This window comes from Carettochelys insculpta, chromosome 1 (genome assembly GCF_033958435.1).
Source record: "Carettochelys insculpta isolate YL-2023 chromosome 1, ASM3395843v1, whole genome shotgun sequence".
In the NCBI taxonomy this organism is placed as follows: Eukaryota; Metazoa; Chordata; order Testudines; family Carettochelyidae; genus Carettochelys; species Carettochelys insculpta.
Genome location: NC_134137.1, coordinates 41,747,000 through 41,769,487, shown reverse-complemented (window position 1 = coordinate 41,769,487; position 22,488 = coordinate 41,747,000). Strand labels below are relative to the sequence as shown.

At 48.1% G+C, this 22,488-nt stretch overlaps 1 protein-coding gene across 2 annotated transcripts in view; it reads left to right on the top strand.

Annotated features, from left to right (window-relative positions):
• The window catches only part of ALKBH8 (alkB homolog 8, tRNA methyltransferase), a 104,727-nt gene that overhangs the window by 48,252 nt on the left and 33,987 nt on the right, over positions 1 to 22,488 (top strand). For both annotated transcript variants that reach the window (XM_074984830.1, XM_074984839.1), the window contains one exon: positions 6,666 to 6,772. In XM_074984830.1, the coding sequence (XP_074840931.1) occupies positions 6,666 to 6,772 (107 nt within the window). The remainder of the gene's footprint in view (positions 1 to 6,665; positions 6,773 to 22,488) is intronic.

The window sequence follows — 22,488 nt, the reverse complement described above, 5'->3', positions numbered from 1 at the left end:
TCATGGTACCCAGCCCTAATCATTAGCTATGCTGCCTTTCTTATGGTTATCAAGAAAACACTAGCTGTGTAAACTCATGGAAATAAATGACTGAAATGAGGCCAATAATGTATCTGAAATAATAAAGAATGCTTCAAAAATCAGTGTAATCGACTACACTAAGACTATGTCTGTACTTAACAGAAGATCAACTCACTGTCAGTTGATCTTCTGGGGGTTCGATTTAGTGCACCTCATCGGGATGCGCTAAATTGAACTATCATGGAACCAGCATTAACTCCAGTATTCTTGGCAGTCATGAGGAGTAAGGGAAGTTGATGGGAGAGTTTCTCCTGTCGACCTCCTGCTGTGTGGATGCTGGCTAAAATCGATCTGAGATATGTCAGCTCCAGCTATGAAATTATCATAGCTGCAGTTGCATTTCTAAAATCAATTTTACCTTCTAGTATAGACCTGGCCTTAAAAAGAAGGGTTGACAAAACAGGATGGGCAATATAAGCCAGTGTTTCTCTTCTTTTTTATACAGTACCCCTTTTTATTTAAAAAACAAAAAAATGTACTCCCAGACTTCTGTAGCATGCACCTAATGGTACATGTATTACCACTTGAGAAACACGGTCCTAAGGTAATCTGAGGTTTTTGAAACGAGTGCCATTCAACCTGTCCAGATTACTGTACCCTTTTCAGGAGTCAGATTTGTTTTGCATATCATCAAGTTACACCTCACTTAAAAAGTACTTACTTAGAAAAGCATTCAAAAATATCACAGAAGACAACTACTGCAAACTTGCTGACTTTCTACCGTCTTAGCAAATAAATGATTTGGAATAGAAATATTGTACTTATATTTCAATGTAAGGCATATGAAGCAGTGGAAACAAGGCACTGTCTGAATTAACTTTTAGAGTACTGACTTTACTATTTTTTTTATATGTAGCTTGTTGTAAAGCTAGGCAAATATCTGGTTGAGTTGTTGTACCCCCATTAAGAAACACTAATATAAGGAACACAGGGTGACTGAATTGAAACCAAGTGTCAAAAGAATGATCTGCATCATTTTCAGAGAAAAGTGAACACACTTTTTTGAGGAAAGAAAATCTATTAAGTAGTTATCTGACTCTCATCAACATAGTATCTATGCACCTAAGTAGTCAGTCATTGTTAATGTGTTTTGGCATAAATCAGATAGTGTTAGCTTGGGTTTTTTTATTTATTTTTTTTGTGCACTGAGGTTTTGAGGGTGAGAAGTGCTGAAGCATATCAGCTTCATCATAGTTTCATGTTCCAGAGCGTGTTCAGATTTTATGGTGATGTGTGCAGCATAAATATCTGGCTAGATTTAGGTATCCTGTTTTTGCTTCATCTGATATGATTAAAATGAGTGGATTATTTTGGGGAAATGACATCTCCCCCCATATTCTAGTACTGCTCAGAATTCTGGTAGTGTGACTTTGTGGATGCTGACATTTAATATTCTATTTGCTTCACAGCGCAGTACCAACAGTAGTATTTTAGGCATCAGTCTTTCCGGTGACTCTCTGAAGACAGTCTCCAGCACTTACATGAAACCCTGCCATTTCGCTGTGGCTTTGTGTGGGCACAGGGGTTCTGTTCAAGCAGACTTATTTGCAGGATAGGGTCATCTAGTTTCACAATAGCCTTCTGAGGAAGGTGTTACTTTACATTTTGAAAAACAGAGGTACAGAGAAGTTGTGTGGCTTACCCCATGTCACTCAGCATGTCAATGACTGAGCTGGGAACAATCCATATTTTCTGACGCCCAGCCCAGTGTTTAACCACTAAACCATGCTTGCTATAAAGTTTTAGATTAATATTAAATACAAATTACACCAGAGTCAAATCCCAGAAAGACAGGAAGTTGTCCCTTCATAGACAATGAAATTCATGTTGGGATGGTCTAAATCCAGGTGCATCATTCATTTGGACAGCTATGCACTTTCTAGAGTCTCAAACAGTTATTCACGTGGGTCCTCCATGACTTTTATGAAATGCAACATCAGAGCCATAGGCAGCACAAAATTTTCATAGTGTTAGGATTCAAAAAAAAAAATTCTCCATGTTTTATTTTCTCTTTCTCTTTTCTTTTACTTTCTTTTCATTTTTCTATATTATGTAATAGGACCAGCATTTAGGATGTAGGCGTTTGCTTTGCTTTGATGTTTAGCCATCTTTGAAAGCTGTTGACTGATTCATATGCTCCATCAGCATGAACATTATCCCTTTACATAACCCAGCATCATGACGTAGTTTTTACCTCTATAAGGGGGTATTATTAGCTCCTTTACGTATCTTTCAGGTTTTGGTGTGCGTGGAGGCGTATTTTTCCCATAGATTCAAAGAAAGATTGTAGAGGTTGCATAAGAGCAAAATATCCAGCATTTTTATTATGAGCTGTCATCCCCAGTGATGCACCGTGGGCTAGCTGGAAATTTGATCTTTATTGACTTTGCCACCTCAGAGACTAAAGAAAATGGGTAAAAACAAAAATAGTAATTGGAAATAGCTCCTGTGTAGCAGAGCTGTCATGAAGCAGATTGATTCAGTGGTGGCAGAATAGCTTTATTGATTGTGAGTCCTTAGTGAATTAAAAAGAGGACCAAATGACTTAATCTCTCCTTTTTGTGTGTCTGACTGCAACAATTGAATGTTCTGATAGGATAAAGACACACAGATGTGTGAGAATGTTTTATCTACTTCAGTCTGCAGGACTTCTTTCAGAGATGAGATGTCTTCGAAATCTCTGCAGGGTTAAATGTTCTTTACTGTAGTGTAGTCTAAGAGTGACAAATTATGTTTTGGTTTTTATGTCTTCAGGTATGATGATTCTTAGAGGAAAAAAGAAACACTAACATAGAAATTGCAGTCACTTCCCTCAGCTGTACAGAGCTTGTTCTTAAATTTTGACTCAGTCTGATCTTCAGATTGGTTGCCGAGACAATAAAAGTCAAATTATCGTTTGATCTAGATGTATCCGCTACTAAGTTTTTTTTTATTGTTAGTAACTGCACTTTCAGAGGGGATTTCATCTGAGGAGCTCAGATGGCTTTTGCAAGTAATAGCCGTCTGTGCCTCCTAAGTACTTATGGAGTAGATGAGTATCTATCTGTTAGATAGATGAGTAAATTGAGACAGTGAGGCCAAATTCCTATTTATTTTAAGGCCATTTTAGAATGCTGTGGCAGTCAGTATTGGACCCAGTGAGAATAAGTAGCGTGTAACATGTGCCCCCAAAGAAAGCCATTGTTCTGACCTCTGGTCCATGGTTCTGAACCGGAGACAGTTCCTGCCTTTACTGTCAGTATGTACATGAGCTATAATTACTCTTTGCCAAGTAAATTAATCTTTTATCAGTAACTCCTGAAATGTGACAGGTTAATCTGTTGTGGAATGGGCATTGGCTGTGCAATAAAGGTTAAATTCAGTTAAGTGAGGAGAATCCACACAAGCCTCCTATGTTGTTTAAGTCCTGCATTTGCCCTCCAGGGAGAAGGGAGTGAGCAGAAATGGAACAGCCATGCATGGGCCTCAGTGCCAGGCCTAAATAAGCTCATGAGCACTGAGTACAGGAAGAGGGGCTCCTGGAGCCATGCTTATGCTGTTCTCACATGAGGATACTAGGCCATGAGAAGCGTGGAGGGACCAAAGTTACCATTTCACTCCATAAGCCAAAACAGGAGCAATAGCAGGGCTTTAGCTTTGGATGCAGCTTCTGCCCCATCTCTGTTTGCTGCACAGGGCCTGAGGACTTGAGCTCTGAGCAGGAACAGATTTATCTCAGCCTCTCTCTGTCACCTTCTCCTGGGTGACTCCGTCCTCTTGCTCTTAATATGGCCACATGGAACTCTTGATTTTCTGTCAAAACTTGCCCCTTTCTTTCGTTCTCCCTTGAGTACTGCCCCCCTTGGCACCCTGGCCTGAAAACTGAGCCCTAGTCTTTGCTTTGCTTTGTGCAGGCCTTGTCCAGTTCCCACTGCTTCTTTCTCCACAGCCTATGGGTACATCCACACTTAATAGAAGATCAGTGCGGGATTTGATTTAGCCTGCCTGTCCGAGCTGAGCTAAATGGAATGATCAGGGCTCTGCCATTGACCGTGGTACTCCTTGCAGTCACAAGGAGAAAGGGAAATTGACAGGGGAAATTCTCCCACCAACCTACAGCTGTGGGAATGGCAGGAAAAGTCAATTTAGGATATTTTGACTCCAACTACACAGCTTATATACCTCGTGTTGCATATCTAATATTGATCTCTTTCCTGTAATGTCGACCTGGCCTTTCTGAGGGCTGGACTACATACAGACTTGCCCTGAAAGAACTGAATTGATATAGTTCACACTTTTTATAGTTTGGTGCACACCTGCATGTGGGCACTCTGACTCCAGATTGAAAGGGTCATATGTTGATTTTGTTTCAGGTAATATAAACTGTAGAAGAGAGGCGTGAACCAAAACTGATTGCAGCGTGAGATTGCTTATAGACCTTTCACTCATTGTCCTGGCAGCTAAACTTCTCTCATCCAGGTCTTCATGCTCTCCTGCCCTGTTGACCTGCTCCTCTCTCTCCTCCCTAATATCCCCATAAACCCATCCAGTTAGCTCAACATTCAGCTGCTTAGGTCCTCTGCCTTCTCGGTGTGTCATCTCAAGCATTTTGTCATGCACTGCCCCACCTCTTGCCTTTTCCATTGCAGCTAGTTAAAACTTCTTACGTTTGCTCCCCAAAGGCTTTCACAATTCTGCCCCTCCCTGCTTCACTGCTGTTAACCTTTAGCTATGCTACATCTACACCGGCCATGGAAGATCGAACACTTACGTTGGACCTTCCGGGGTGCCGTTTCATATGCGCGAAATGGCTCATTCCAGGGTGAGTGTTGGATCCCAGAACTCCTTGCGAGTTGCAAGGATTAAGAAATGCCGGTGGGAGGAGAGGTCCCGTCAGTATTCTGCCGCGAGAACAGGGACCAATGTTGATAGCTGCAAAATCGATTTTAAGTATGCAATTGCGTACCTAAAATTGTATAGCAGCCGTTGACGTTCCCAGTAAGTGCAGACAGTCCTAGTCTTCCCCTGCTCCAGTTGGCTCTGCCAGCAAGAGCAGCTTTAAGGGTGCATTTAATGCCATCCTTAACCCCTGGAATCATTTTCCCATACAAAGGCTCTTCTTCCTCACAACACACGTCTCCCATACCAGTAAGTGTGAGGGTAGGGGCTGCTCTTCATTTAAATGTGCACATATGCTTCAGAACCATCAAACAGCGAAACAAAGGTAACCAGTAGTCAAGTAAATGTTTTCCTAGTACCCTCCTTCTCCTTCCCCTTTCAAAACTATGGTTTGTGAAACTCATCGTTTCTTGTCTCAGATTAGATTGTAAATTCTTCAGGGAGGGACAATATCATTGTATGTGTTCCTACAACTCTTGGTACAGCCTGATGAGGCCTGAGCCCTTCCAATGTATTTAAATGTCATTATGCATTTCCTAGTGTACATTGGTGACAGTATATTTTAAGAAAAACAATATTTCAGTTGTTAACTTATAGCATTTGGAGCACAGAATGAATATAACAGTCTGCCTGGTTTTTTTTCCCTGTACATCCATAGGCTGGACATGGCTTAATTTGTTTGTATTAAGCATACTGTAAGAAGGTTTTTTTTTTTTCCTTTTAAATTGCACGCTTGATAGTTTCCAATCAGGTGGCAACATGATAGTACATGACACTTGGTCTCCAGTATAGTTGGAGATATTGCCTCTATTGTGGTTTTTGTCCATCTTTCTTTCAGGATAAGTCTGCTCTTGCTCTTGTTTAAGTGCCATCTGTCTGTTCTGCTCCTTATCTTCTTCTTCAGGGCCTTGCCCAGTTTGGAAAATGTGTACCAATAAATTCCGGGAGTAGAAAGCTAGGAACAAAGTTAATAGTGTTGCCAGGTCTCATTATTTTGTTGCAAGTTTCATGATATCTGCTGCTTTTCAGCTTCTGGAGGTATTTGATTTTGTGGAATCTCAGCTTTTGTTTAAAGAAAAAGTCTCTTCTCTACAATGGGAAGGGCTGTACTTGAAAATGTGACCCCACATTCATCTGAATTCTTTAGAAACCAGAAAGTAACTTAAGAGAGGAAGGGATGTCCCAGTGGTCAGGTTGATAGTCTGGGATTTCCTCACTCTTTCACAGAATGTGGGTGTGACCTTTGTCAAGTCATTTAGTCTCTTTACTGCCATTTCCCATCTCTAAAATGGGAATAAGAGTTCATTCCTGCCTTGTATAGGTTTTGAGAGAATATATAAAAACTGAGATGATCAGATGCTGCTTGGAAGGGGAACATATAAAATACCTGAGAGAGGTAGCATTTATTTTTTTTAAAGTTTTGGGGTTTAAAAACCAAAACCAAATCTCATGATTTTTTGGGTCATACTTCAGACTTTTGAGTGCTTGAGGTTAGCGCAAGTGAAGAGGTGGAGATAGTAAGGGGTGCGGGCAGACTTGGAGGCTCTTGCTTCTCAGAGAAAGAAGTAGATATGCCAAGGATGTACACTGATTGATAGTGGCTGAAGATCTGGCCCAGCACACTTTGTTTGTCTGCATAGTGCCATGCTGTTACAAGGGACTACATAAGGACCAATACTTCTGGGGGATTTTCTCTTTGTTTTTAGGTTGTGATGGATTTTAAACACCCAGATGGCCAAACAGTGGCAGTTATGCTGCCTCGACGGAGTTTGCTGGTGATGACAGGAGAATCCAGATATCTGTGGACTCATGGGTATGTGTGGAAACTCCTGTGTTAACTGCATTACTTACATAAAAAAAAGATGCTACAACTCCCTCCCCACAGAATGTATTTAAATCTGTTCAGAAAGAAATGAACTTGAATGTTCCAGTTAAATGTGCAGACCGTGATTCTCCCCTCTGCCCAAGGTGTGCTCAGACAAATTAAAAACCAGTGAGTTATAGGAAATCATCTGCTGCTCCCTGATTCTGAGCTACCAGGCCCTAGCACAAGTTAATAGCGGAGATGAGATGGCTCAGGGACCTTATGCTGGTGAAGGATGGGGTGTAGCAGAACTCCATTTTATACCCTACCTTCTCAGCCCATGCTTGACCCCGACACATCCACTGCTTCCATATGCCTGTGTTTGGGTGGGGTTTGGTTCAGGATGCTGAGGACCCACCTCTCTCAGTACAGGGAAAGTGGGCCTTTGTGCTGGCTATCTCCAACTAGGTAAAGGCCACTTTTGACTGGTTATACAGTACGAAGAGGGCTTAACAAAGTGGGGTTCCTGTAGTAGGGATTTCTTGATGAATGCAATACATCTTGAGGTGCTATTTATTATAGAGATTAGAGAAACACTGTTACGATCATGCATAAATGGAAAACACATAGGACTGAAACTGACAGGGGATCAGATCATTTTTCTCTGTAATCTCATACTTGAATGCTCTGTTCAGCAAAACCCTTTCTTTATTGCAAACTAGATCCAATGTGCCCTTCAGCAATAGGGCAGTGCTATTATGTCAAACTCTCTCAGCCTTCCTCTGCCTCATCTCCAGGGCTGAGAATATGGTTCATTTGCACCATCAGTTGCATCCTTTGTCTCACTGCTGAGACTTAAAACAAGGGTGCCTCCTCAGGAGGATTTTATGCTGTGGGCATGTGTCAGTTGAGAACCAGATTAAAATTATTTCCCATGTCTTCAGATATCATAGTCTTCTAGGTCTGTGGACTTGGGCCAGATTAAAAACAGAGATCTCAGAGATCTTCCTTGTCTAATAAGATGGGTGAACTGGAGTACCTCATATCAAAGGAGGAAGTTGACATAATAGGCATCACAGAAACATGGTGGAATGAGGAAAATCAGTGGGACACTATCATACCGGGATATAAATTATATCGGAAAGACAGAACAGGTTGTGCGGGTGGCAGAGTGGTACTATATGTGAAGGATAATATAGAATCAAATGAAACAAAAATCCTAAAGGAATCAAAATGTTCCATAGGATCATTATGGATAACAATTCATTCCTCTAATATGAATATGGCATTAGGAATATATTATTGACCACCTAACCAGGACAGTGATAGTGATGCTGAAATGTTAAGGGAGATTAGAGAGGCTATCAAAATAAAAAACACAGTAATAATAGGAGATTTCAATTATCCCCATATTGATTGGGTACATGTCACCTCAGGATGGGATTCAGAGATTAAATTTCTTGATGCCTTAAATGACTGCTTCTTAGAGCAGCTAGTACAGGAACCCACAAGGGGAGAGTCAATTCTCGATCTAGTCCTGACTGGAACGCAGGCTCTGGTCCAAGAGGTAACTGTTACTGGACCGCTTGGAAATAGTGACCACAATATAATAACTTTTAATATTCCTGTGTTGGGAAGAACACCGCAGCTGTCAAACACTCTGGCATTTAATTTCAAAAAGGGGAATTATACTAAAATGAGGAAGCTAGTTAAACAGAAACTAAAAGGTAGAGTAACTAAACTAAAATCCCTGGAAGCTGCATGGAAACTGTTTAAAGACACCATACTAGAGGCCCAACTTAAACGTATACCCCAAATAAAAAAACACAGTAAGAGACCTAACAAAGAACCACCATGGCTTAACAGCCATGTTAAAAAGGCAGTGAGAGAGAAAAGGGCGGCTTTTAAAAAGTGGAAGTCAAATCCTAGTGAGGAAAATAGAAAGGAACATAAACACTCCCAAATTAAGTGTCATACATGTAGTAAGAAAAGCCAAAAAAGATTTTGAGGAACAGCTAGCCAAAAATTCAAAAAAGATAGTAAAATGTTTTTTAAATAAATTAGAAGCAGGAAGCCCGCTAAAAAAGCAGTGGGGCCCTTGGACGATAAAGATATAAAAGGAGCGATCAAGGAAGACAGTGCCATTGCGGAGCGATTAAATGATTTCTTGGCTTCAGTCTTCACAGCTGAGGATGTTACAGAGGTTCCTAAATCTGAGCCAGCCTTTTTAGGTGACAAATCTGAGGAACTCTCCCAGATTGAAGTGACATTAGAGGAGTGTAGTGACTCAGTATGGCCTCCTGCAGACCCGGAGGCAGGGGAGACTATGCAGAGGCCCTGGTGGGCGGGGCCGGAGCCAGGAGACCAGAGGCTCGCCCCTCAGAGGGCGGGGCCAAGGGCTAGAAGAGCCAAAGGCGGGACTCAGGACCCATTCGGGCCTGGGCCTCCGGGCAGGGAGGACGTGCCTGCACGAGCTCCTCGGCACCAAAGGGAGAGGGCCTGCGGCCGCCCGGCCAGGCCGGAGGAGCAGGCCCCCAGAGGCTCCAAGCAATCCCGGGTCCATATGCCCCAAGGGGACTACCCGGACTTCCCAGACCTACCAGGACTTTCCCGCCGGTGGAGACCCCCCGCCTTGGAAGAGGCCCCAGGAGCGGGCTGCCCCAGAGTCCTGGCGGATCCTTACAGCACTGAGGCCCAGGAGCGCCTCGCGTCTCCTGTATTACCGCCGCCCGACTACCCTAACGACGTTGTTATGGACGACTGGCCGGAGCCCCCGAAGGTGGATGACCCGGAGGAGACCGACCTAGGGGGACCCCTCGACCAGATGAACTGGGACCTTCCGCCAGCAGAGGGTGAGGTAGGAAGTGGCCCGGGGAACGACGCTCACGAACCAATGGCGGTGTGTTGCGGTCTGGATCCCCACTGCCAGGGTTGCGTGTGAGCGACCCCCAGGGCCCCGGGCCGGGTCGCAGTGGAGTGGGAGGGCCTGCGACCCCCTACCCCGCTTCCTTGACAGGGCCAGCCTGTGCTGGGCCTGCACTTAAACCCTTGGGTTGTTGCCCCTCCTCAAACTGAGGGCTGGGCCTGTGTTTAAACCCTTGGGTTGCTGCCCTGCCCCAAACTGAGGGCTGGGCCTGTGGTTACACCTTGTGTTGCTGCCCCGCCCCAAACTGGGGCTGGGCTTGTGTTTAAACGTTGTGTTTCTGCCCCACCCCAAACTGAGGGCTGGGCCCAGAACTGTGCTAGTACTTGGGGACTGCTGCCCTACCCTGAACTGAGGGCCGGGCCTAGAACTGTACTATCACCCGTGAACTGCTGCCCTGCCCTGGACTGAGGGCTGGGCCCAGAACTATACTACTCTTGTGAACTGCGGCCCCGCCCCAGGTTGAGGGCTGGGGCCTGTATGGTGTTGTAGCGGTGAGCCGCTGACCACCCGAACTGAGTACGGGCTGGTGCTCTAACCCCTTTTTTGCTGCCGCCCGCCCTAGGCCAAGGGGCTGGGTGTCTTTGGACGTGTTACATGTGGTGGAGAATGTGGGTACCTGATCCCCACCCCAGACGTAAGGGGTGAGGAAGTGGGCGCAGACCCACGGAGCGGAGGATCCCTGGACAGTGAGGGCACTGTCCGCTATCTTTTTTTTTTTTCTCTCTGGTGCTTGTTTTGTGGTTTCTTGTGTATTGCTGCTAACCCTGCCTCCCCAATGGAGATGGACAGGTTACTGCAGTATTTGGCCGAAAGCCAGCAAAAGCAGCAAGCTGCTCAACTACAGCAGCAGCAGCAGTTAATCCAGCAGCTGGGAGCCCAGCAGCAGCAGCAGCTCCTGACGGAACTGATGGCGCAGAGCCAGGAGGACCAGCCACGGTGTCTGCAGCAGCTGGCAGCCCTGGTGCCGTTACCAACCGAACCACGGCAGGAAGCTCCAGGGGAGGGCCCAGCATCAGTCCCGCCGGTACGCCTGATGAAGATGGGCCCCGCGGATGACCCAGAGGCCTTCCTGGTCACCTTCGAGCGGGTAGCAGTGGTGGCCACGTGGCCCCGGAGCCAGTGGGCCACATGACTGGCCCCTTATTTGACCGGGGGGGCCCAGAGAGCTTACCAGGCATTGTCGGTGGAAGACGCCCGAGATTATGACCGGGTGAAGGCAGCCGTCCTGGACGCATTGGACGTCAGCCCGGAGACCTTCCGCCGGCGCTTCCGGTCCCTGACCTACGCCCCGGGAGCCCGGCCGCGGTGCGTGGCACAGGAGTTGAGGGACGCGTGCCAGCGGTGGCTGCAACCAGAGGTGAGAACCGCCGCAGAGATCATGGAGCAGGTTGTCCTAGAACAACTCCTCTGCATCCTCCCACCTCGAGGACGGGCTTGGGTGCAGCGCCACCGCCCTGCCACCGTGCAAGCTGCTGTGGACCTCATGGAAGACTTCCTAGCGGCGGAGGAGCCAGAGGCACCCACGGACCTGGTCCCATCGTCCTGGCCCCCGCGTCGGGGAGCTGAGAAGCCAGAGGAGCCCCGCTCCGAATTGTCCGGCCAGCTGCGGGAGCCACCCAATCCGCGTCGGACAACACCGCTAAAGCCAGACCCCAGTAAATCCCAGGGGCGAATGGAGGGGGCTACTAGCACGCGACCACCAGGTCCTAAAGGGCACCAAACCCAGGGGCGGTCCCAACCAGCGTTAGGACCCTGCTTCAGTTTCGGTCAATGGGGGCACCTCCAACGGGACTGCCTGGAAGGCGTCTGTAGTTTTGGCCGAGTGTGGGTGGCTGAAAAGAGGGCGCGACCCCCTCAGGCACCCACAATTACGGTCCCAGTCCTCATGGGAGCCAAGGCCATGATCGCTTTAGTGGACTCGGGGTGCAGCCAGACTCTGACATGACAACGTGCCGGCCTAGAGGCTGACCCCGCTCTAGGGACTATCCGGCTCCAATGTATCCATGGCGATGTGCGCCCTTACCCCAGCGCACGAGTGCCCCTGACGGTGGCAGGGGTGACCCATTATCTGGTCGTCGGCCTAGCCCCCCAACTACCGTACCCTGTGGTGTTGGGTCGGGACTGGCCAGGCTTCACAGGCATCTTCCAGCTGGCCACAGGACTCAAGGGAGAGGCGGCCCCTGTTCTAGAGGGGAACACGCCCAAGGACCCACCCGAGGAGAGTGTGGAGTCGAGCCTGGAGCCCCCAGTGGAAAGATCTGCCGAAGGCCCAAAAGGGACCAGCCCCGATGACGGGGCAACCTCGGACTTCTGTCGAGATCAAAAAGACGACCCCACCTTAAGTCGGGCCTATACTCAGGTGGCGGCCATCGACGGAGTGGTGACAAACCCCCAGCTCATGACGCAGTGGCCCCACTTTGAGCTACGCCAGGATCGGCTCTACCGGGTGAATCAGGACCCCCAGACCCAGGGCCAATGGGCACAGCTTCTGGTGCCGAAATGCCACCGACAGGCCGTGATGAAGCTGGCCCATGACATCCCTGCTGCCGGCCATCTGGGCCAAGAAAAAACCGTGGCCCGAACACTGTCCCGATTCTTCTGGCCCGGGGTCTACCAAGACGTGAAGGACTATTGTAGTTCTTGTCCCGCGTGCCAGCTTGCTGCCCCCCCGCGGGTCCCTAGGGCCCCTTTGATTCCAATGCCAGTGGTGGGGACCCCGTTCGAGTGGGTGGCTATGGACCTAGTGGGCCCGCTCCCTAAGAGCGTAGCTGGCTATAAGTTCGTGCTGGTCCTCGTGAACTATGCCACTCGCTTCCTGGAGGCGATCCCACTGCGCAATATCACGGCCCGCACCATCGCGGGGGAACTAATGAAGATCTTTGCCTGGGTAGGATTACCACGGGAACTGCTCATGGACCAGAGAACTAATTTCACATCACGCCTGATGAAGCAGGTCTGTGCCCTCCTGGGGATGAAACAGTTACACACCTCCGTGTACCACCCTCAGACGGATGGCCTGGTCGAGCGATTTAACCGCACGCTAAAAGAAATGATGCGCAAATTCTCCCCAGAAGACCTGTGACAGTGGGATCAGTTGTTGCCCCCCTTGCTTTTGGCCATCCGGGAGGTTCCCCAGTCCTCTACACGGTTTTCGCCATTTGAACTGTTATACGGACGTCGTCCCCGGGGAGTCCTTGACCTGGCGCGAGAGGTCTGGGAACAGACCGCGTCTCCCTCGAAAGGACTGCTGCAATACATCCTCCAGCTCCAGAAGCACCTGGAACAGGTAGGGATCCTCGCAGAGGAAAATTTGAGAACTGCGCAGGTGTCCCAGGCTCGAACATACAACCAGGAGGCACGGAGCCGCAGCTTCGAGCCAGGTGACCGGGTCCTGGTCCTACTGCCATCCAGCGAATCGAAGCTGTTGGCTAGGTGGCAGGGACCCTACGAGGTTGTTCGAGCCGTAGGGCCGGTCACCTATGAAGTCCGCCAACCCGACCGCCGCAAGAAGACGCAGCGGTATCATATTAACCTTTTAAAACCATGGCTGGACCGGGAGGGCTTCATGATAAACCCCTGCCCCCCGGACCCCGAACTAGGACCCCAGGTGCCTCATGGGGAGGAACCTGTACAACCGGCCCTTGGGGCAACGCTAACTGGTGAGCAGCGGAAACAGGCCCAGTGCCTCCTCCAGGCGTTCCGGGAGAACTTCATGGCCCTCCCAGGACACACCTCCCTGGTCTGCCATGTCATCTGCACCGAGCCTGGGAAGGTGGTTCGCGACGCCGCGCGCCCACTGCCCTTTCGGATGCGTGAGGTGGTAGAGGAGGAGGTACAGGCGATGCTGGCCCTGAGAGTCATAGAGCCGTCCCAAAGCAAGTGGCGCAGCCCCGTGGTGCTCGTCCCGAAGCCCGACGGCACTCAGCGGTTCTGCATCGATTTCAGGCGGGTGAATGCAGTCTCCAAATTTGATGCGTACCCGATGCCCCGCGTCGATGAGCTGCTGGGACGTCTGGGGGCCGCCCGCTACTTTAGTACCCTGGATCTCAGTAAGGGGTACTGGCAGATCCCCCTGACACCTCCCTCACGAGAGAAGACCGCCTTTGTGACCCCATCAGGCCTATATCAGTTCACCCGGATGCCTTTTGGTCTCCACGGTGCCCCAGCGACTTTCCAGTGGCTTATGGACCATCTCCTTCAGCCCCACCGGGACTACGCCGCGGCCTACCTCGACGACATCGTTATATATAGTCGTCACTGGGAGGAACATCTAGACCGGGTGGCTGCGGTCCTTAGGTCTCTGAGGGCCGCGGGCCTAACAATGAACCCAAAGAAGTGCCGGATTGGATGGCAGGAGATGACCTACCTTGGGTACACCATAGGAGGGGGCCAGGTAAAGCCCCTCGTGGGCAAGGTACAGGCCCTAGCGGCCTGCCCTCCCCCCAGTACCAAGCGGCAGGTACGACAGTTCCTGGGACTGGCAGGATATTATCGACGCTTCATCCCCGAATTCGCCTCAATTGCAGCCCCCCTGACGCAGCTGTTGACGAAAACCCAGCCACAAAGGGTGGTCTGGACTGCGGCTACCGACAAGGCATTCCGGGCACTGAAACAATGCCTAATACAGGAACCGGTTCTCTACAGCCCCGACTTCACCCGTCCGTTCATCCTGCAGACGGATGCCTCGGGGGTAGGCCTGGGAGCTGTCCTGTCCCAGGAGGTGGACGGAGAGGACCATCCAGTAGTTTACATCAGCCGGAAGCTCTTCCCCAGGGAACAGCGCTACGCCGTCATAGAAAAGGAGGCCCTGGCGGTGAAGTGGGCCTGCGACGCCCTTAGGTACTACCTGCTGGGTGCCCCCTTCACCCTAGTTACAGACCATGAACCCTTACAGTGGCTGTCGCGAATGAAGGATACGAATGCCCGCATTATGCGCTGGTATTTGGCATTACAACCGTATGCCTTCGACATACGTCATCGGGCAGGTAAGGACCACATAAATGCAGACTTCCTGTCCCGCCTGGGGGAAATGGAAGAGCCCGCCCCCATGGCATGGGAGACGGACTTGAGGGGGGCGGAATGTAGTGAGTCAGTATGGCCTCCTGCAGACCCGGAGGCAGGGGAGACTATGCAGAGGCCCTGGTGGGCGGGGCCGGAGCCAGGAGACCAGAGGCCCGCCCCTCAGAGGGCGGGGCCAAGGGCTAGAAGAGCCAAAGGCGGGACTCAGGACCCATTCGGGCCTGGGCCTCTGGGCAGGGAGCACATGCCTGCACGAGCTCCTCGGCACCAAAGGGAGAGGGCCTGCGGCCGCCCGGCCAGGCCGGAGGAGCAGGCCCCCAGAGGCTCCAAGCAATCCCGGGTCCATATGCCCCAAGGGGACTACCCGGACTTCCCAGACCTACCAGGACCTTCCCGCCGGCGGAGACCCCCCACCTTGGAAGAGGCCCCAGGAGCGGGCTGCCCCAGAGTCCCGGCGGATCCTTACAGCACTCAGACCCAGGATCGCCTCGCGTCTCCTGTATTACCGCCGCCCGACTACCCTAACGACATTGTTATGGACGACTGGCCGGAGCCCCCGAAGGTGGATGACCCGGAGGAGACCGACCTAGGGGGACCCCTCGACCAGATGGACTGGGACCTTCCGCCAGCAGAGGGTGAGGTAGGAAGTGGCCCGGGGAACAACGCTCACGAACCAATGGCGGTGTGTTGCGGTCTGGATCCCCACTGCCGGGGTTGAGTGTGAGCGACCCCCAGGGCCCCGGGCCGGGTCACAGTGGAGTGGGAGGGCCTGCGACCCCCTACCCCCCCTTCGACAGGGCCAGCCTATGCTGGGCCTGCACTTAAACCCTTGGGTTGCTGCCCCGCCCCAAACTGAGGGCTGGGCTTGTGTTTAAACCTTGTGTTTCTGCCCCACCCCAAACTGAGGGCTGGGCCCAGAACTGTGCTAGTACTTGGGGACTGCTGCCCTACCCTGAACTGAGGGCCGGGCCTAGAACTGTACTATCACCCGTGAACTGCTGCCTTGCCCTGGACTGAGGGCTGGGCCCAGAACTATACTACTCTTGTGAACTGCGGCCCCGCCCCAGGTTGAGGGCTGGGGCCTGTATGGTGGTGTAGCGGTGAGCCGCTGACCGCCCGAACTGAGTACGGGCTGGTGCTCTAACCCCTTTTTGCTGCTGCCCGCCCTAGGCCAAGGGGCTGGGTGTCTTTGGACGTGTTACAAGGAGGTTTTGGAGTTAATTGATAAGCTGAATAGTAACAAGTCTCCAGGACCAGATGGTATTCACCCAAGGGTTCTGAAAGAACTCAAATGTGAAATTGCGGAGTTATTAACAGTGGTTTGTAAGCTATCCTTTAAATCCGCTTCGGTACCCAATGACTGGAAGACGGCCAATATAACGCCATATTTAAAAAAGGCTCCAGAGGAGACCCTGGCAATTATAGAGCGATAAGTCTAACATCAGTACCAGGCAAATTAGTAGAAACAATAGTAAAGAATAAAATTGCAAGGCACGTAGAAGAGCGTGAATTGTTGGGCAAAAGTCAGCATGGTTTCTGCAGAGGGAAGTCGTGTCTAACTAATCTATTAGAATTCTTTGAAGGGGTTAATAAACATGCGGACAAGGGGCACCCAGTGGACATAATATACCTAGATTTCCAGAAAGCCTTTGACACGGTCCCACACCAAAGGCTTTTATGTAAATTAGGCGGTCATGGGATAGGAGGAAGGATCCTTTCATGGATCGGGAATTGGTTAAAAGATAGAAAACAAAGGGTTGGAATAAATGGTAAATTTTCACAATGGGGGGGTAACTAGTGGTGTTCCCCAGGGGTCAGTCCTGGGACCGATCCTGTTCAACTTGTTCATCAATGATCTAGAAAATGAGGTAAGCAGTGAGGTGGCAAAATTTGCAGATGACACCAAGTTGTTCAGGACAGTCAAAACCAAAAGGGATTGTGAAGAACTCCAAAAAGATCTCAGCAAACTGAGTGATTGGGCAGCAAAATGGCAAATGAAATTCAATGTGGGTAAGTGTAAGGTAATGCACATTGGAAAAAATAACCCAAATTACACGTACAACATGATGGGGTCAAATTTAGCTTCGACAGATCAGGAAAGGGATCTTGGAGTTATCGTGGATAGTTCTCTGAAGACATCCACGCAGTGTGCAGCGGCAGTTAGTAAAGCAAATAGGATGTTAGGAATTATTGAAAAAGGGATAGATAATAAGACAAAAGATATCATGCTTCCACTATATAAAACTATGGTATGCCCACATCTTGAGTACTGTGTGCAGATGTGGTCTCCTCACCTCAAAAAAGATATATTGGCATTAGAAAAGGTTCAGAAAAGGGCGACTAAGATGATTAGGGATTTGGAACGGGTCCCATATGGGGAGAGGCTAGAGAGACTGGGACTTTTCAGTCTGGAAAAGAGGTGATTGAGGGGCGATATGATAGAGGTATATAAAATCATGAATGGTGTGGAGAAAGTGAATATAGAAAAATTATTTACCTTTTCCCATAATACAAGAACTAGGGGACACCAAATGAAATTGATGGGTAGTAGGTGCAAAACTAATAAAAGGAAATTTTTCTTCACACAGCGCACAGTCAACCTGTGGAACTCCTTGCCCGAGGAGACTGTGAAGGCCAGGACTCTATTAGGGTTTAAAAAAGAGCTTGATAAATTTTTGCAGGTTAGGTCCATAAATGGCTATTAGCCAGGGGTAAAGTATGGTGCCCTAGCCTTCAGTACAAGGGCAGGAGATGGATGGCAGGAGATAAATCACTTGATCATTGTCTTCTGTTCTCCTTCTTTCTGGCACCTGGCATTGGCCACTGTTGGCAGACGGGATACTGGGCTGGATGGACCTTTGGTCTGACCCAGTATGGCCATTCTTATGTTCTTATGACGCAGTAATTCCTGGCCCAGGTTTTTGATATACTTTTTCCACTTAAAATACTAAATCCTAAAATGCTTTGTCCCACATTTTCGAAGGGATCCACATATGTTTTTTTGAAAGGCCAGATCCTCAGCTGATGCAAATTGGCACAGCTCCATTGTTTCAAAGATACGCGTAGGAGGTAAAACACCCACCTCATAGCACTTTCTAGTTGTCTGTGTTCCCCTTAGTTGTTTTATTCGTGAATGCCAGTTGTTACAATCAACAGAGCAGCATCCATTTGTACCACATAAGGATTTGTCCGTTTGTGTTTAAAATGCACACTTTTAACCTCTCATCCTTCTGAGTAAGGAAACTAAGCAGAGCAGACATAACAAGATAGACAGGGTGTGGTGTATAGCCTTCCAGTGAAGCATGCAGTTGCAGTCTCCACAAAATTAGTTAATTGCCGTGGAAGTGAATATAGTCATTTCACTTGCAAATATATCTAATCATGATGTATTTAAGATCATCTGTGTAGCTTTTTATCTACCTCTTACAAATCAAATTACTGAGAGCAAGAGGTTCAGTTCTGAAATCATTTTGGAAATGTTTTCATTCTATGTAGCTGGAAGCCAGGGAAATTAGAGACTTCATTTAATCCTATTAACAAGATACATAGGGGAAAAGTAATTTATTTCCTGTTTCAAAAGGAGCTCTTGTTTCTGAGAGCAGTAGAGGGTCAAGAAACAAATTGGACAATATCAGAAAGGTGATAGGGAGGGCAAAGTGCTCATTGTGCCTTGTCAGTATAATTAGCCTTGCACTTCATTATGGGTTTTTCCTTTTGGTTGCAACGGGTATTAAGTTTTGGTCAAGTACAGATGTGTAAGTTGGTACAATTAGCCGCCACATGACTCCGTCACAGCAGTGATTTCAGTGGAGCTAGGCTGATGTAGGTCAAGGGGCCTTGGAGTTGGAGCTGTGCGTTCTTGGAGTTTTCTCCCTGCTGGCTCACAGGTAGCTGCTTCTCGACAGATTCCAAACTTCCCTTGACTGCCTTTATTGAGTCTTCTGTTCCCATCTCTGCCTCATTATTCCCCTCTAAGCCTGTGGAGGTTTCAGGCCAAGAATTAATCTGCTGCATTCTGGTTTTAAGGCCCTCCTGTTTTTCTGTGGTAGAGAACAAGAGGCTGCTTCATTGAGCATGCCAGCAGTGGAGATTTGTGTATGTTAATGAGAGAGAGAATGCTGACCATGATGTATGCACCAATGCAAAACCGCTCCCCTTCTTTTTGGAAAAAAAAATATCTGCTCCTTTGCATGTGGCCTTGAGTGGGTTTGAGATCCACAGAACAACTGTCTTCTCAGATAGGTATATATATAAAGACTGACTGGTGCTGGAGTTACCTGGAAACAGTTACAATAGAAATTAGATTAGATGAAGAGATGGGGTTGTGCTTCACAAATACTTTATTAATATCCATCTTCTCAACTGGTCCCAGGAGGGTTAAAGTCAGCTCTCCAGTGTGGAAGTCAGCTTTAGATTGACCTCCTCTCTTGCTGAGAATCAAGCATTCACTTTGAAATGAACAGTTCTGAGGGGGCTTCAGTACAAGGCAATTTTCTCAAAGATTAGTTCTTGTTTTTATTGAGGAAATTTCTATAATAATCTCTATGATGGAAAAAATTCAGGAAATGTGGCAGTTTGACAATAACATCTTTGAAGTGTTTAGCTATTTCCCCAAAGGATCTCAACTGCATTCCAACATTATCCACTTTATTCTGTGTGAAAGCCATGAGAAAGCACATGTGGGCGTAGCTATGTTCCTTTTACCTCCTATATCCTTTGCTTTACTTCCTCATACTTTTGGCATGATTCTGTGCTTCCTGCAGCCAGGTCTCGTTGGAATAGGACTGCACAAAATTCCCCCTTTTGAACCTCTTCATGGTGAAACCCAGGGGTTTGGAAGGGTGGTGTTTACCAAGGCAGAGCCATTATTTCCACAAAACTACAAATAAAATAATCACCAGTATCAGATAGTACAGCTTATCTTTCAAAAATGTTCTTCTCAAGACATCTTTCACGTTCTGTGGTTCAGAGGATAGGCTTCTGGGATGAAAAGAACCAATCACAGCAACAGCAAACCCTGTGGGAGTCGGGGGCAGGAGAAGAAATGTCATTGCTTGTAATAAAAAATTAAATTCCTCAGTAACTGGTGAACTTGGCTGCCTCCTGTTCTACCTTTCGCTTTCCCCTGGAGTCTAATTCTTTCGAGGTTGCAGTTGAAACCCATATGGTACAGCACTTGAGGGCCAGATTGGCCCTTTGCAGTCCAACCTGAGTAAGGGTCTGCACACAACAGTGCAGCCTCAGGCAGAGGCAGGGCCTCAGAGGGTCACAATTCAGTCTTTTCCCTAGTGAACCTCATTTCTCCCTCCCTGCCAGTTCAGTGCTGGCCAGGATGTTGATGTGGGAGCAGCATTAAGATTCCATCTTTTCCATACCTGTTCTATAAGAGAGGGAGCAGCAGCTTCCTGCTCTACTGCACATAGGGCTGAGTGATGTGGGAGCTTCTATATGTCCCCTTAAATCTATACGTTGCCAGGTTCCTTGGGAAGCCCATAAAAGTTAACAAAAAATATTCTGTCACATAGACTTCATTTAACATGCCCCCCCCCCCCCGCAAATCCAGCATCAAAGATCTTGTTTTCTGTTACAATGTGTAGATTGAATGAGTAATTCTGCTGTTAAATGTCTATATAGTCTTATTCATTTTGTCCCTGTTCAGTACTAGTCAAGTTGTCCTTCCTTCGCACAGGTGGAGGAAGGACTTGCTAAGAGCTACTATCCATTGGTATTAGAGATGGGCAAGTATGAGGGTAGCTGTGGTATCTCAGTGCTGCATGGTAACTGTTGGAAATCCTGCCTCCCTGACAGAGACTGCTTGGTATGGCATGTATAATGTGGATGGGCTGTATGTTGTGTGTGTGTAATTTGAGAAGCTATGGCACGTTAAATAGCATGTTGGAATAAAGTTTGTGGCCGGGGCTATTTGTCCTCTAAAAGTATAATCAATTATGAGAGTTACAGTTATAGCCACTGACTCTGTATTCCTCCTCCATGATCACTCACAGGCACCCACTCTAGAATCCTAGCTCCCCCGGTGTTACCTTTCTTGGGCAGAGACTCGTCTCTCTCCCTCTTGACCAGGGTTCTTCCAGGCTGCATAGTTCCCTGCCTGCCCTGTGGTAATCCTGGCAAGCCGTATTGCCCACCCAGGCCAGCATCTGCACATTGCTTTCTCTTTGAAGGCTATAAACAGTGTACTTGCCATGGTTAAATTACCAGACAGCTCTTAATAAACATAAGAACAGCCATACTGGGTCGGACCAAAGTCCATCTAACCCAGTATCCTGTCTGCCGACAGTAGCCAATACCAGGTGCCCCAGAGGAGGTGAACCGAAGACAATGATCAAGCGATTTGTCTCCTGTCATCCATCTCTTGCCTTTGACAAAAGGCTAGGCACTATTCCTTACCCCCTGCTAATACCCATCTGTGGACCTATAGGGTGTGAGAAGAGTTTGTAACGGTCTCTGAGAGCAGGTCGACCCCTCTGTGAACCCCTAGAGGAATCCTATACGGAGGCATGCTGCCAAGGCTTCAAGGCTACCAAAACCAGTTTGTGAAAAGCTGCAAAACAACTCCTCCTGCCTCACAACACAAGCCGTGCTTGTCAAAACTTCAAGGCTACGCTGGCAGTAGGCCACTAAAAAGAGTGATAAGAAATGCATAGGCAATTTTAGGCAATCTTATGTTAATGAGCTCAGCTTTATCAGCTAGTGTTAGAAGGCCTGTTACAGAGCCTCTCCCCGAGCGAAGCTTGGCGCGTCAGGTCTTCCCCCACGGGTGACTGCGGCGTCTCCGGGGCTCCCGCTGCGGGTGTCACATGCTTTCAATAAACCAAATATAGCACTCACTTTCTGGGTGCAGCCTCGTCTCTGGGGAACCCGAGCCTGGTTGGCAACAGGACCTACCCTCCAAATATTTATCGAGCTCTTTTTTAAACTCTGTTAGAGTCCTGGCCTTCACAGTGTCCTCTGGTAAGGAGTTCCACAGGTTGACTGTGCGCTGTGTGAAGAAAACCTTTCTTTTATTAGTTTTGAACCTGCTACCCATTAATTTCATTTGGTGTCCTCTAGTTCTTATATTATGGAAACAAGTAAATAACTTTTCTGTATTCGCTTTCTCCACACCATTCATGATTTCATATACCTCTATCATATCACCCCTCAGTCTCCTCTTTTCTAGACAGAAGAATCCCAGTCTCTCTAGCCTCTCCTCATATGGGACCCGTTCCAAACCCTTAATCTTTTTAGTTGCCTTTTTCTGAACCTTTTCTAATGCCAGTATATCTTTTTTGAGGTGAGGAGACCACATCTGCACACAGTACTCAAGACGTGCGTGTACCATAGTTTTATACAGGGGAAGTAAGCTATTTGTCTCATTTTCTATCCCTTTTTAAATTATTCCTAACATCCTGTTTGCTTTACTAACTGCCGCTGCACACTGAATGGATATTTTCAGAGAACTATCCACTATGAGTCCAGGATCCCTTTCCTGATCTGTTGTAGCTAAATTTGCCCCCATCGTATTGTATGTATAATTGGGGTTATTTTTCCCAATGAGCATTACCTTACACTTACCTACATTAAGCACGCACATTTATTCTGAAGGTGACTGCATGACAGAGAGAGAGATTACAAGCAATAAAAGAATGTACAAGTATGCTAATAAGCTTACCAATCTCTAACGTGCTCTGGTGGGAGTCAGTCCTTCAAACGCCACAAAGGGCTTTTCCTGTGGTTACAAGTTCATATCAGCCGTAGCTGAGAACTGGCATACACGTGA